At 34.8% G+C, this 17,103-nt stretch overlaps 1 protein-coding gene and 1 pseudogene across 1 annotated transcript; both read left to right on the forward strand.

Annotated features, from left to right (window-relative positions):
* The first annotated feature begins 487 nt into the window (after nt 1-487).
* Nucleotides 488-739, forward strand: LOC105805625 (annotated as a pseudogene).
* A 15,117-nt stretch (nt 740-15,856) lies between these two features.
* On the forward strand, nt 15,857-16,792 carry LOC105805712 (olfactory receptor 2B2). The gene is given in 1 exon segment (XM_012638645.1): nt 15,857-16,792. A coding segment is annotated over 1 exon segment (936 nt).
* The last annotated feature ends 311 nt before the right edge of the window (nt 16,793-17,103 follow it).

Consider the following 17,103-nt stretch of genomic DNA (forward strand, 5'->3'; position numbering starts at 1 on the left):
AACATCTGTACCCCCATAATATGCTGAAATAAAAAAAAAACAAAAAACCATATGATCAATAATCGAGATTTTTTTAGGAGGCCCTAGAAAGTGATTCCTAGATAATCCAGATTTTAAGGTTAGCAAATAAATATTTGAATATAACTATGATTAATTTGTTTAAGGAAAATATGGACAAAACAGATGAACTCATGGGATGTCACCAAAGAGTTGAAATAGATATAAAAAGAGTAAACTATACATTCTAGAAATGAAAAGTAAAATAATAAAAATTCAATCTAGGTTTAACATCAACATCATAATACAGGAATAGTGATTGAAATAAATAAGTAGGAAAAAAACCAAACTGACCATAAGAAAGAAAAAAGAGCCACCATCTTGGGGTGCTGGGACCGCTGCGTCGGTGGGCGGCCATGGGTGGTGGGTAGGTAGGTAGGTGGGCTTGGTCCCGCGGTCTTGCCTCTCTCCTGTTCAACCCGCGGCCACGATGCCCCAGTACCAGACCTCAGCTGCACGGCCGAGCAGCTCTACTTCACCGACCCTATTAAGGCACGTGTAGTTCTCAAATATAGGCATTCGGATGGGAATGTGTGTATTAAAGTAACAGATGATTTAGTTTGTTTGATATATAGAACAGATCCACCTCAAGATGTAAAGAAGATTGAAAATTTTCCACAGTCAACTAATGCGACTTATGATAGCCAAGGAATCCCGCAGCGTTGCCATGGAAGCAGACTGAATGGTTTGAAATGAAGATTCTGTTTGTCATGTTGTTAGAAAGTAAATATCTTTTGAATTTGAGAAAATGTTGGAACAGAAAACACTTTATGTAACTAAGTGGAGTATTCAAAAGCCAAGAGATCATTTTTTGTATTTTCTTTTTAATGTTTACTTTAAAGAGCTAGGAATGTAAATGCTTTCAATTAGAAAACCTTTATTTTTGGAAATTGAACAAGAATTACATCTATCTTGGAAATTTTTTGTGGATTGTATGAGTAATTTTCAAATGAGATATCAATAAAAGCCAGTTCTTTCCATCAATTTAGTTGATCCGTCTTTAAAAGAAAATGAAATGTAACCATTTTGATAGATCAATATATTTCTTTTGGAGCATAAAATTTGTGCTGTTGATGACCAATAAATATAAAATATGGTAACTGGAATTAACTATCCACCATAGTATTCCTGATTATATACAGTAGTGTAGTCTTACTATATCTAAAAAAGTAATAATGAATAACAAGTGTGTTTTTCCTTAACCTTTACAGATTTAAGCTGTAATTTTTAGTGTAAGGGATTTGTGGTATCATAACCTTGTTGAGCAATGATTAGTTTTGCAAAATCTGGTTTTCAGTGATCAGAAACAATGGCAGTTATTTGAATGCAATAATGGAATGATGATCACTATAATGGACTGAAACCACCATATTACAGAAATATTTACTACATATTTTTCAGCTATAGTTTCTCAGAAGGGCTGAGGATTATTTGAACCATTAAATCTTTGCATACTTCTATGACACCCCTGCCCATTTTCTCTCTTTACTTTACCAAGGTGTTACACATGACTGTCACAACTGTTATATTTTCCAGTAAACCATAAGTGTGATATTATTTGATATTTGTCTTATATTTGTAAGATGAATTTTACCACCTAAATGTAATGTTCACATGCTGATTCCTGAAGAATGAAATGAAGGAACTACCTTAAAATAACTTTTGAAGAAATTTTTCATGTTCAGCAACATGTTACCATAGTAAGTTCTATTAACCATATGAATTTTGGCATGTTTCAGAGAAGTCAGTTAATAAAATGTTACATAAATATAAAAAAAGAAAAAAGAATAGAAACAAATTATGAACATAATGATATATAGGTCATATACAAATAGTTTACCATACAAATTAGAGTACCAGAAGGAGGAGTCAGAAAAAAATGGGGCAGAAACAAAACTTGAAGAAATAATGGCTAAGAATTTTCAAAAACCAATGAAAAGCATCAACTAGTATATTTAAGAATCTCAGTAACTGCTAAGAAAGGTAAACAGAAAAAACCTTCATAAAGGTCTATCATCTTAAACATAATATCAAAAGTATGAGCCATAAAAGAAAAAAAAAATCAGTAAGTCGACCTCATCAAAATTGAAAAAATTTGCTTTGTGAAAGGCCCGTCAAGGGCATGAAAGACCAGCTATAGACTAGGAGAAAATATTTGCAAGCCACATATTCGACAAAAGACTCCTAACTGGAATATATAAAGAACTATCAAAACTCAACAGTAAAAACACAAGCAATCCAATTAGAAATGGGCAAAATGATGTTGAACGTATTTTTATGTGATTATATATCATGTGAAAATATGTTCAACATCAAAAAAAAATATGTTCAACATCATTAGCCATTAGGGAAATGCAAATTAAAATCACAATGCTAGCAGACTAGGGTGACTATATTTATATTTTGTATATTTCAAAGTAACTACAAGAGAGGATTTTAAATGATACCAACACATAGGAGTGATAAATACTCAAGGTGGTAGACATGCCAAATACCCTGCCTTGATCATTACACATTCTATGCATGTAACAAACATTCACAAGTACCCCACAAATATGTAAAATGTTATGTATCAATAAAAAAAAATCACAATGAGTTATCACTACATATTTAAGAGTTAAAATAAAAAATACTGGTAACACCAAATGCTGAAAAGAATGCAGAGAAATAAGCTTTAATACATTGTCCTAGAAATATAAATAGTACAAACCACTCCAGAAAATAGTTTCTAAAAAATTAAACATACATTAACCACATAACCCAGAAATCACATCTCTCAACATATATGCCATAAGAATGAAAACTTATGCTCACACAAAACTGTATTTTTTATAGTAGTTTTATTTGTAAGACTGAAACACACAGACACAACCTAAATATCCTTTGGTGGGTGAATGGTTAAACTATGCTACATCCATATCATGAACTACTATTCAACAGTAGAAAGGAAGAAACTATAGATACATGCAACAGCTTGGATGGAGGTCAAAGGAATTAAGCTGAGTGAAAAAAGTCAGTCTCAAAAGGTTACATACTATATGATTCCATTTATAAACATTCTCAAAATGACAAAATTATGGACATAGTGAACAGATCAGTGGTTGCCAGGAGTTAGGGAAGGGTCATCGAGACGGGAAAGAGACGGGGTTAATTAACTATAGAGGGGTAACACAAGACATATTTGTGGTGATGGAACAATTGTGTATCTTGATTGTGGTGGTGCTTACACAAATCTACATGTGACAAGTTACATCCAACTATACACGCATGCACGTGCACGTGCACACACACACACAACTGCTTGTAAAACTGGTGAAATCTGTGTAACATCTATGGATTATACAAACGTCATTTTCCTGGTTTTGATATTTTGCTAAATTACATAAGATGTTCCACTGGGGAAAACTGGGCGAAAGGTACAAGGACCTCTCTGTATTATTTTTCCAACTTCTTGTAAATTTATAATTTTTTCAAAATAAAAAGTTTTAACAAACATTTATGGATAGAATAAGGAAGGTTTGTATGAACTAACAGAGTGATTTGCAGGTTATTTTGTTAAGTGAAGTAAGCAAAGTGCTTTTTTCATACAAGAGAAAAGGTAATATAATAAAATATTCAACTATCTGCCCTTTTATGCAAAAAGAAATGTAGGAATGATAAACCAGAAACTAATGAGACTAGTTACCCATGGGGGAGGGAGTGATGTGGAATAAAGTGTAAAAAATGGGAAAATGGAGTGGAATGGAAAGACTGAGGGGGAGTCACACTTTTCTAAGTACATATAACCTTTGTGTAGTTCTTACTCTTACAGCTATGGTACTGCTTCACATATTCAAAATTTAAATAAATAATTAAAGTCAACCAACAGGAGAGGTACCCAAAAGAAATATAAATAGTAACAAATGAAACCACCTGCATTACAAATGAACAACCTAACCAAGTTAAAGAGGGTAAGAGAGAAAAATAACTAACCTAATTAACTTTGGTAAGAGAGAATATTTTGACTATTACATTAAGGTTACATTAAGGGTAGACTCTAAGGGTCAGAACAAAAAGAACTATACACAAATATTATTGTACCCTATTTAGTAAAATTGCTATTTCCAGGAGTATAGATAAGCAATTCTGAAACTATTTGCATATTAAGATTGAGCAAATAAGTAAAGACATAGTATATATTAAAAGCCAGATTTCTCACTGCCAGAGAAAGAAGGTACAAATAAGGAAAGGAGGGAAGCTAGAATAAACTCTGTGGTATTTGGATTGGAAAATGGAAGGCATTAACATGAACTGTGGTTTTTACACACACACACACAGAGCTACATATAAAACTATGTGTGTGTATATGTCAGTACATATATTTATATGTAATATTTCTAAGCTCTGTTCCCTGAGAGAGCCTAGAAGTAATAACAAATCAATAGCAATGAGCACATCTAGTGCCCAGATCTTGATTTCTAAATATACTGTTCAGAGAAAGGAACCAGGGATCCTTGGAGAAATGGTTGATTCCAGGGCTGGGGAAGCAAAAGTTCAAGATGACCCTGGAACAGCTGGTAGTGACACAGAGTATACAAGCACTCAAACAATGAGGGGGTCATGTTAAAAGAACATTAAATAAATGACTGAATAAATAATAAATGGGGGAAGAAGTAATAGCTTTTCTTTACAGTAGACTTCCAATTAACAAATGTAGAATGAGTAATGGAAATAGAAAATATTAATAGATGACACAGAAATAAGTGTTGCAGGCAAGAATCATTGATGAAGAACAGAATATTTGCATAATCTCAAAGTATTCCCCCACAAGAGAATTATTAATTACAAAAGGAAAAAAATGGTAATTTACAGTGGAGAAGCCTGGAAAAGATTATTTTAACCAAGTGATCAAAGTTAACACCACAGGAATAAAAGGAAACATCATGCACCTCTTGATATGATGCACTAAGTGGGGCACATCATTTCTGTGATACTTTTGAAAAATTGCATAACCTCAATCTATACTATAAGAAAACATCAGACAACCCCAAATTGAGGGTATTTCTACAAAATGACTGACCAATATTTTTCAGAAATGTCAGGGTCATGAAAGACAAAGAAAGACTGAGGAACTGTCCTAGGTTCCTAAGGAGATGCAGCAATTAACTGCAATGTAGAATCCTGGATTAGATCCTGGAATAGTAAAAGGACATTAGTGGGTAGGACAGTTTGCAAAATTTGAATAGTAGTTTATCAATGTTAATTTCCGGTGCTTTGAAATTGCACTATAATTATGTGAGATGTCAACATTAGGGAAGCTATTCGAAGGGTATACATGAACTTCTAAACTATTTTTGCAACTTTTTTAAGTCTAAAATTATTTCAAAATAAAAAGCTAAAAGAATGAACAAAATACATTCAGAAAAATTCATTTAAAGAGCATTGCATTTAGATGCAAAGCAAATATATGTGTATATATTTATATACACATATCTATAATCTGTATTTCTCAAGATAAATAAGAATGTAAGGTATCCTTTTTAAAACAATAATTTAAGATCTACCCAAAGGAATAAAAGACATTCTATAAAAAAGACATTCTATGATAAAGACATCTGCACTTGAATGTTTATGGCAGCACAATTCACAATTGCACAGAGGTGGAAACAACCCAAGTGGCCATCAACACATGAGTGGATTAATAAAATGTGGTATATGTATACCATGGAATACTACTCAACTACAAAAAAACAATGGTGAACTAGCACCTCTCATATTATCCTGGATAGAGCTTATATTATCCTGGATAGAGCCCATCCTTCGAAGTGAGATATCATAAGAATGGAAAAACAGCACCACATGTACTCGCCATCAAATTGGCACTAACTGATCAACACTAAGGTGCTCATATGGTAGTAATATTCATTGGTTGCTGGTCAGGTGGGGGAGGTGGGGGTAGGTAAACTCACAACTAATGGGTGCGGAGTGCACTGTATTGGGGGGAAGGGCACGCTCGTAGCCCTTGCTTGGACAAGGCAAAGGCATTTTGGTTACATGTAACCAAAATGTTTGTACCCCCATAATATCCTGAAAAAAAAAAGATGCTCTACTTTCCCATTTTCCTCAGTTGATCATTCCTTGCCAAAGAAGGCATGGCTTTGCTGCAAAACAATGGTTGCCTGGGCTAAGATTATTCTGTCAGGGTTTGCACAGCCTCTATATAGCATCCCAATCTGTTTCAGCTAGATGAAGCATTTTTGGATATTTTTGGTTATGAGGGCCCAGGGCTAGAGTTGCTTGTCTATGGATAAATGGGTTCAAGAGCCTTCTCTTGCTCCAAGCCACACACAAAGCTCACAGTCTTGTAAGCTGATTTGTAAGTAGATAGAACCAATATACTCAAATATCATTAATTTTTTCTCCAAAATTGAAATTAGCTCGCTTGGTCTATCAGTTCCTTATGGCAGCTTTAACAAATTACCACAAACTTGGTGGCTTTAAATAACATAAATTTATTGTCTTATAGTTCTGGAAATCAGAAGACCAAAATCCATTTCAGTGGGCTAAAATCAAGGTGTCAGTGACAAGCTGCCAGGTGTCAAGGTGGTGAATTAGGACAACACACCAAGCTGAGAGTAACAATCAAGGCTTTCTTCACTTGCAGGGATAGTATATGCAAGAGGCAAAATAGGCTCCAGTTTTTCCCAGTGTTTCATTTTTTTCTAAAGGAACAGCGCTGGGCAAAGTTCAGATGGATAAGTACAGATAGGAGGATCATTTCATTGCTGAGGATCCCTGAGGAAAAGGCTCTTGTCATTTTAAGGACCTAGAGAAGGGCTAGGAGTAGGAAAGGACAGAGTCAGAGTAAAATACCTTAGCCAAGTCCCCTCAAGCCTCCCTGCCCTCAGTGAAAGGGGTCCAAATGGGCTAGGAATGTAAATATGTTCATGAGTATGGCTGAAAGAGGGTGGAGGAGAGTGGCAGGGAGGGCTTGGTCCTTGACTGCAACTCCAGAGACTGCAATGTACTAGCTGTACAGCATGTCTGGTGTGGGGAGAACTGCTTTCTGCCATGAGACCTGCTAGGCCAAGCATTTGTGACTGCCTATGGTCAGGCTGAAAGGTTACACATAGAATTTTGGCCTGGAGCTGCTTCAGAGTAACTCTCTACAAGATACTTCTTAGATAAGAAGTGTAAAATACTTATTAATTAATTTTATAGTGGACAAACTTAGCAGACACTTCACTAATCAGGTAATAAAAGTCAAAATCTCTAATAATGAACACATTGACATCAGATGCCTTTTGATATAACGAATCAGAAGATAGCATTCCTGTGGTATTCCTGTCAAAAATGAAGAATGAGGAAAAGCCAAATGTCTCACATTAAGAGACATTTTACTAAGTGACAGGCCTACATCCTTGAAAAATGTCATGCCATGAAAGACAAGGAAAAACTGAAGAATGGTTTCAGATATGGGAAGACTGAAGAGACATGACAAATAAAGGCAACACATAATTTTGAGTTGAATCCTAGACCAAAAAGAAAAAAGTACATAAAGGACATTCTTAGGGCAATTGACAAAATTCGAATGTGGTGTGTAGACTGGATGGTAGTATTGCATCAGTGTGAATTTTTGATTCTGATGGGTATGCTGGAAATGTACTCATTAGGAGAATGTCCTTGTTGTTAGGACATACACTGTGAAGAATTTAGGGGCAGGGGCCATAATGTCCACAACTTACAAATGCCTCAGAAAATTTACAAATAAACATGTCTGTGTATGCATCACCATACCTGGCCTACAATTTGGATCTAATATTCAACATGTTTTCCATTAAAAAAAGTCAGACGTTCAGAGAATAACAGGTTGTTCCAGAAGTTCCTTACAAGCAAAAGAAGAGATCTGCGCTATAAGTAGATTTCTGAAAAATTAGTCCTAGTGCTAAGAAGGAAGATACACAACTTTTCGGGTAATAGCTCAAAAAAAAAAAAAAAGAACAACAAAAAGACCCAAAAATGAACAAAAGTGGAATTTCCATATCATGTCAGCAGTTTTATAAAACTGGGACCATGTTTTGTACATTTTTCTGCTTCTTTATTTGCTCATTCAGCAGTAATTTATGATCTGTGAGAGCTATAATTCCTTAGTTTTAGATGGATGCATATTATTCTATTTAGTGAATATATTAATTATTTAAATGATTCTCTATCAAAAAAAACTGTATTTTTCTTCATCTTTGGCCATTAAAATATTTCTACAATGAACATCATTGTCAATTTGTCCTTACATAGTTTCCTTTCCATGGGAAAGATTCTTAGAAATGACAGTGCTAGGCTGAGAATACATGTAGTTCTTTAGAAACTGTTGACATATTTCTCTTCAAAAAGACTGTAATACTTTAAATAGCCACCAGTAATCTATGAGTAGCCTTTTCCCTTCATCCACATTAACAATAAAATTAAGTTCTCCTTTTGTTTCCAACCTGGTGAATATGGAGAGCTTTATCATCATACATTAATATATCCTTTCCTATTTGAGAATCAATAGCATATTTTCTTATATCTATTGGTCATTTGGATTTGCTGTTCTCTAAGCTGCTTATACGATTTGTCATTTTCCTATTGGGCTGTTTGTAGTTTGTTTTTTCTTTTTTTCAAATTTGTTATAAGATTTTTAAAAAATTTAATAAATGTCAAATCTTTTTTCCAGAATTATAAATATATATCTTCCAAATCTATCTATCCAGAAAAAAATTGAAATGAATCTGCATATTACAGCATATAAAAACAAAAAAATATATTCTGGTTAGATTAAATACTGTGTCATAAATAAATTTTAAACCAGACAATGTAAGGGGCAATGTATAACCTGAGATGAGGAAGATCTTTGTAACTAAGACTGAAAACTTGAAATTCATGAAAGAAAGGATATACTGGATATATTGGTGGTATAATAATTTTTTAAGAAGCTATTTTACATAGAATATTTCATAAACCAAATTAATAAGCAATTTTCTTAAGATAAATTAAACAGTGGTCTATTTTCTTATGTAGAAATCAAAGGCTTTATGACATGACCTCAGATGTTATCTTAAAGAATTTACACATGGAATAAAGAATTTCTTCCTGATATAAGTCATTAAGTAGTTTTAGAGAACTCATTGAATAGTTTACAAAAGAAAATTCATCCCAATTCAATAGCACAAAATTCACTTTCTCTTTGATACTGTATTCTAGTTCCTATTGTCATTCCTTTGTATTAGAAAAAGTTGAAGATTCAGTCCCTAGAGAAAGGGTTTTACTAAGCAAATCAGTGATTAAAGAGTGAACTCACTTCACAGAGATCTCCTCCGTCTCTCTTCCCATTGGGTATGTGGTTAACTACTGTAAACTGTGGGGGGAGAGTTTTGCAATTCAGTGATTGAGATTTCTGGTTAGAGACCAAAATATACACCAAGATTTGATAGAGAAAATACTGTTATCCACTTTGCAAAACTGACTGGAAAAAAATCTCTGAAAATAGAGGTTGATACCCTAAAATCCAAGTGATATGAAGCCAGCACACCACATTCTGGTCACCTGCAATATTTCATCCTTATTCTCTAATTAATTTTGAATGGAGACTTCATGACTTGCTGCATATTGAGTGGAATTAAAAGAAGTTGAATAAATTTCATGAATCAATTATACAACTAAATAGTATATGAAGATGTTGTATCTGTGCACTTTAAATTAGTCCTATTTGAACTCAAGGCTCCTTGAACATAAAAACAAATTGATCCATTTCTAATATCTAAAATGGAGGTAAGTAAAATACACTCGTAAAAATTAGAAACAATGGTGATATAGCACCTCTTGTATACTCCTGGATAGAGCTGGAACGCATTCTACTAAGTGAGGTATCCCAAGAATGGAAAGACAAGCACCACATGTACTCACCATCAAATTGATATCAATTGATCAACACATAAGTACACATATAAGAATAACATCTATTGGATGTTGGGCAGGGGGGAGGGGGAAGGGGAGGGGAGGGGGAGGATGGTGGAGGGGACGGGTATATGTATACACAAAGAGTGCAATGCGCACCACCAAAGGATGGACATATTTGAAACTCGGACTTGGGGGGGAGGGGGGGACAAGGGCAACATACGTAACCTAAACATCTGTACCACCATAAAATTATTAAATAAAATTACATTAAAATTTAAGTGTTCTAAGCACTCATTTAATAGTTTGTTCATAATTCAGATCTCAGCAAAGACCAAATTATCTGCTAGGAAAAATTGGATTTATTTGGCTTCAGCTGCTATATGTCTTATTTTTGTATATAATGTTATTTTGAATATGTTTGTAATCTCCATGGGAAATACAAATTTTAGAGCAAGTTGGTCTTTGGTTCTAATCTTCGGTTTGCTACTTATAAGCTCTAGGATGTTGGGAAAGTAATTTAATTTCTTTGAGTATGTAAATTCAGGTTTCTGCCTACAAAATTAATTGTTTTATGAACTGGAAAATGTTTTCTGCAAACTTCCTTGCACTGCAAAGCCAATCGATAATGTATCAGCTATATGAAAACATCACTCCTATTATTCATCCTTATATTCCAGCAAAAAGATGGAATTTGGAAATCTATCTTATAAGGATTATTTGAAAAAACATAAAAGTAAACAGCTTTTATGCTGTAAGGAAAATAGTAGTTCCATAATTTACTGAAGATAAAACTGACATTCAAAGCTATTAACTAACTTGCCCAATTATACAATGACTTAGTGAAAGATCTGGGACTAAAACTCTTGTTATCTCTCTTGTCTCAATGTTCTTTTCATTGTGCACCTTAAAAAGATGCTTCCAAGACTCTGTTGAATCTCATACTTTTGAATAAGCTCAGGTATAGAATGAAAAAATTCGAGAGGGTGATGACACATGTAATGTCAGCCAATATACAGGTAAAAAGGAGGTAATGATATACATTCATCTAGTCAAGTATTCTAAACTAGAGGTTAAAATATTTTGAGGTGATCACAGATAAAATTATTATAAAGATCCCATCAGCAATTTTCTAAATTTTCTTCCATTGATTTCTGTTTTAATCCAGTTGCTACGCTCTCTTTCTGATCTGCTTGGTGTCTCACAAAATTCAGATGTGTTGTTTTGCTTCCAATTGAACATGGCTATTCAAAATGAGAAAAATGTTAACTGGAGATGCTGGCAACGTAGTTTTATTGGAAAGCAGAGAAGTCTACAGCCTTTAAGATATTAGCCACAATTGCATGCAATTGGAACACGTGTTAACAGGTAAGTACTCAGTAGCTTATCTGATATAATCCTAAAGATGCAGATAAGGACTTTCTAGTTTTTGTTTTGTTTCATTTTGTTTTTAATTATCAACAAGTTCTTCAATCCTAAAATTAGGGATGTGAATCAGAATTCAAATTACTTAAAATTTCAAAAATACAAAATGATATCACAACTATTTAATCTAAAGATATGCTTTTAAGAGTGGATATATATTTTAAGTTATTATGTGTTTGGGAGGTAGAAAAACATGCAAAAAACTGAGCGAAGCAGAATATGAGAATTCAGTGCTCTGAAATTTCCCAAGTTTCCTCCCCTCATTGCTTTCTGTCTCTATCACTGTTATTCTGTTCCAGTGCTTCTTGTAGGGTGATAAATATCTTCCCCCTTCCTTGTGCCCTGACTACAGAACATGAGGGAATATTATTAAATACATACAACAGAATAGACTAATATATTATATTGATGACAAAGCAGTTTATTACTTTCGTAAGTACTGAATCTCAGAAAGAAGGGTTCAATTGCTTTAAAAGGAGTTAACTGATTCTCTCTTCTGTAATCTTCAGCTCAGAGGGCTTCTTGGTGAGGCAGTCTGTTGGCTGAGTTTTAAGAAGAAAAGCCAGTTAGGGGGCCTGGTCAGGAAAGGCCATTGACCCATATTAGAGGAGAAAACACATGCAATGTCCTCAGTGGTGAGAGAACCTCTGAGCAGTAATATAAAGGAAGTCTTTATAACTTATCCAAACAGGGACACTTCTGAGAATGGAAGTGATTCTAATAGTAACTATGTCAGGACAGCAGGAGTACACATGGCAGTCCTGGATGAACTGGGGCATTTCAGTCATCCCAATAACATGAACTCGCGGGGTTCTGTTCAATGTGTGTGCAAATCAAGGAAATTGTGAAGTATGTGAAATCTCTCTTTACTGATGCCATTTATTCAGTTTTGCCTGATTCCTGCCACCCTTGGCAATATATGCTTTTTGCCAATAAGATACAAAATGCTTCCACACTCCATCCTTTAGAAAAGCTCCTTGTAGATTGAGAATGAATTTTAAGGAAGTATTAAAAGTTAAAAAAAGTTAAATTTCTTATAAAGATTTGTACATTCATGGGGTCAAAGTCTTAACTAAAGCAATGCTAGTCTGAAAGTAGAATAAATTGGTGAGTGGGGTCATTTAAAAAAATATTACAAAAGTAATGTCTGCTTCTGAAAAATTAGCACAAAGAACAGGTACATTTATAAGTAAAGTCTGCTTTATTCTCTGTCATCTCCATTTCCCAGGAGTAACACTTTCTTCTGTATTCTTCAAGGTATCTTTTTATTTATATATTGCTTTATATGTATAATATTACATTATACTGATATTATATTATATTCCCTTTCTTTTTTTTTTTTTTTTTTTTTTTTTTTTTTGGAGACAGAATCTTGCTCCATTGTCTGGGCTAGAGCGCCATGGCATCAGCCTAGCTCACAGCAACCTCAAACTCCTGGGCTCAAGCAATCCTTTTGCCTCAGCCTCCCAAGTAACTGGGACTACAGGCTTGTGCCACCAAGCCCAGCTAATTTTTTCTATATATTTTTAGTTGTCCAGCTAATTTCTTTCTATTTTTAGTAGAGACGGGGTCTCGCTCTTGCTCAGGCTTGTCTTGAACTGCTGACCTCAAGCAATCCTCCCGCCTTGGCCTCCCAGAGTGCTAGGATTACAGGTGTGAGCCACTGTGAATATTAACTTTCTTAAACTGATGGAATTATGCTATACAAATGTTCATAACTTCCTTTTTTTACTCAAAGATATATTTGAACATCATTTCCTATTCATATACATGATTATATATCTCGAAATTCTTTTTAGATGAGAGCAAGAAGAGTTTTTTTTAGGGAAGTAATAGTTTTAGAATAAGTGAAAAAAAATGAAAATACACATTCTAACATGCCAGGAACATGGCCAACGCTCCCTGCAAAAAACCGGGTCCCTTTGGTAGAGTTGCAAGGGATAAGAAAATAATAGAGAAAAATGGAAAATAATTGGAAATAAAAGAATACACAGAGACAAAGGTATAGCTATATAAATTTATAGAGATTAGAGGCAAAGCAGGATCTCAGGGGGCCTAGATTTTCTCCGTGAATCTCAAAAAAGCCCCGAATGAAGTCTTACATGGTAACTTATAGGGAACAGTGATTAGTTGCCAGGGGTAACAGATTTACATAACAGCAGGTAGTTCCTCTTAGGTTAACAGATTTTCAAAAGGCTTCTACAGATCCTTTAACTAATTCTATCTACCTGAACAAATGGTTACAAAATCTTTCAAAGATTAACTTCTAAGTTCTAAGGTAAATTTATCACTTAACATAGGGGTTAAACAGAGATATATTGGCTCCATATTTTCTTTATCAGGTTATTGTGAATGGAGACAGGTAGTCTGGAGTATTAAGCAGGACTCGCTTTTAGCCAGGGTGGCTGCCTGTGGCTGTCTGTTCCAGAGGGCACTCTATTATCAGCTCTCATCCTGTAGTTTTTAACAGATCCACTTTGCTTTACAAAGCAAATCCAAACCTTTAGGTCTGAGAAACGCGGCACCTTGTGGGATACAGCCGCTACTGTCTTTCAGAGACGCCCTTCCAAGTGCAACAGCATTTGAAATGCAAACTAAACACATTCACATATTCCTTCAGGGCAAAGCACTGCAAAACTCCGGAGACAAATCCTGTCGCAAACGCATTTATATTAATTGGTGGAGCAACACTAACATTTTGATGAGCATTCATGAAATTGAAAAATAGATATGTTGATATTGATAAAATAATAAAATAATTTAGAAGGTCCCATTAAGATTTCCTTGGGACAAATAAATGTTTAGCTGGTGGAGTTGACATATTAGTCCCTCCAGGGAATTTAGGGCTCTGAATAGCCTCTGCTCAAAGCATCACAGAGTTCCTGCTTCACTGTTGTACTTTCACTGACATGGCACCAGGCAATTTGCACAAAAGATCACATTTGTACTTCACATCACATGGTTACTAGGACCCCTATTGTTGGGGTTGATAGTTTGAGAGTTATAAAGGGAATAGGAAGTTGAATTTTAACGGGCAAAGCCATTTCCATTAGTAACCCCAGGGAATTTAAAATTCTAAAAATCATAAGGAATTCTTCCCTGAGCACTTTAGACCTTGTATCATTATGGTTCCTTTCATCTACATGGCTCCATTTCTAAAGGCTAGAGTCTAGGCTAAGGAGTATACATTTATGTCTCACATTATTTATGCTTTATATCAAGACAACTTAGAAAAGCATTACAGTAGTCCTCCCCTGTCTGCTTTTTTGCTTTCTACAGTTTCAGTAACACACAGTCAACTGCAGTTTGAAAATATTAAATGGAAAATTCCAGAAATAAATGATTCATAAGTTTTAAATTTGTGCCATTCTGAGTAGCATGATGAAATCTTGTGTTGTCCAGCTCAGTTGTGACTGGGACGTGAATTATCACTTTGTCCAGCATGTTCATGCTGTGTATACTACCTGTCCATTCGTCACTTAGCCATCTCACTTTTCAGAGGGATAGATTACAGGAAGGGTGAGTATAGTACAATAAGGTATTTTGAGAGAGAGAAATAACACAGCCACATAATTTTTATTACAGTATATTGCTATAATTGTTCTATTTTGTTACTAGTTGTCACTCTTTTACTGTGCCTAATTTACAAATTAAACTTTATCATAGTTATGTATGCATAGGAAAAAACAGAGTATACAGGGTTTGGTACTATGTGTGGTTTCAAACATCCACTGGGGGTTTTGGAATGCATCCCCTGCAAATAAGAGATGATAACTATACTCTATTCATTTTACAAATGAGAAGCCTGAAGATCAGAGGATAAGAAACATTCCAGTGTCATGCAATGTACCTAATTAAGGACGGAAGTGATGAGTCCAGGCCTGTCGACTTCAAATATCATGTTATTAAATAATCTTATACAAATTCTATGACTGAGAGGATATGTCTCCTTAAATTGTGTCTGGTAACTTACCAGATACTGCCCACATTTTTTTCGGGGGGAATGAGTAATGAGAGGTGGAGCTTAAGCAATTTTAACTGATTCCCACAGCCAGGAAATCTCATTGGCATTGAGGAAGAATTAGAATGAATTAAAACGGCAGGAACTATATCTACCTAATAGTAGATATCCAGGTAGAAGGAATGTGAAAAATGCATTTATAAAACATTAACATATCAAAGGATAAATTCTATGAATGTGGAAACTGAAAATATGCCTTAAAATTCTTGAAATTCACTTTGCTAATATGTTGCTACAAATACATAAACACTTTTGAAATACTAGGACAGATAAATATTTATATTCTTATCAATGTATTTTTCACATTATTAATAGGATCAGTCTGTAAATTTATGCAAATTGCTAGTGAAATGATTATAACTAACTGACATAGTCAATAACTATGTGTTTATTAACTTAGTGACTTTACATTTTAGGGAACCAAGAGTTGAACCCTTTAACATGAACCGGGTAAATGAGAGTGTCCCACAGGAGTTCATTCTGTTAGGTTTCTCAGATCTACCATGGCTAGAGCTTCCACTCTTTGTGATGTTCCTGTTTTCCTATATCTTAACCATCTTTGGCAATCTAGCAATAATTCTTGTCTCACATCTGGATTCTAAACTCCATACCCCCATGTAATTTTTTCTTACCAATCTCTCACTCTTGGACCTTTGCTATACCACAAGTACAGTTCCATAAATGCTGGTGTACATATGCAGCATCAGAAAGGTAATTAGTTATGCTGGCTGCGTGGCCCAACTTTTCATTTTCCTAGCCTTGGGCTCTACTGAATGCCTTCTCCTGGCCGTCATGTCCTTTGATAAGTCTGTAGCTATTTGTTGGCCTCTCCATTAGTCAGTTATCATGCACGAAAAGCTCTGCCTCCAGTTAGCAGCTGCATCCTGGATTAGTGGCTTCAGCAACTCAGTATTGCAGTCCACTTGGACCCTTCAGATGCCACTTTGTGGTCACAAAGAAGTGGATCACTTCTTCTGTGAAGTCCCTGCACTCCTCAAGTTGTCCTGTGCTGACACAACAGCAAATGAGGCTGAACTATTCTTCATCAGTGTGCTATTCCTTCTAATACCTGTGACACTCATCCTTATATCATATGCTTTTATTGTCCAAGCAGTGTTGAGAATACAGTCTGCTGAAGGTCGGGGAAAGGCATTCGGGACTTGTGGTTCCCATCTAATTGTGGTGTCACTTTTTTATGGCACTGCTATCTACATGTATCTGCAACCACCATCCCCTACCTCCAAAGACTGGGGAAAGCTGGTATCTCTTTTCTGTGGAATTATCACACCCATGTTGAACCCTCTTATCTACAAACTTAGAAACAAAGATGTAAAGGGAGTTTTTAAGAGGTTGATTGCAAGGATCTTGAAAAAATAAGGAATTTTCAAATGATAGGCCTTGTTAAAGACTTGAATTTTACATAGTTTATAATTTAATTCTCTCCAAGTTGTTGTATTCTCACTACTCTTAGAAAGAACTATTATGGTGATCTTCTTCAAATAAAATATCACTGACAGAGAACTACATCTTCTTTGTACTGCATTAATATATTTATTGCACAAATCCTGAGAACTGATATTTATGATCCCACCAAAAAGTATAACCTTAAAATGTTTAAGGTCTCAGGCTTTATACCACTGGTTTGCATATTTAGGGAAGAGTTTTACATTTCTCTGAGACTAAAATAA

Source organism: Propithecus coquereli, unplaced genomic scaffold, assembly GCF_000956105.1.
Source record: "Propithecus coquereli isolate 6110/MARCELLA unplaced genomic scaffold, Pcoq_1.0 Scaffold131, whole genome shotgun sequence".
In the NCBI taxonomy this organism is placed as follows: Eukaryota; Metazoa; Chordata; class Mammalia; order Primates; family Indriidae; genus Propithecus; species Propithecus coquereli.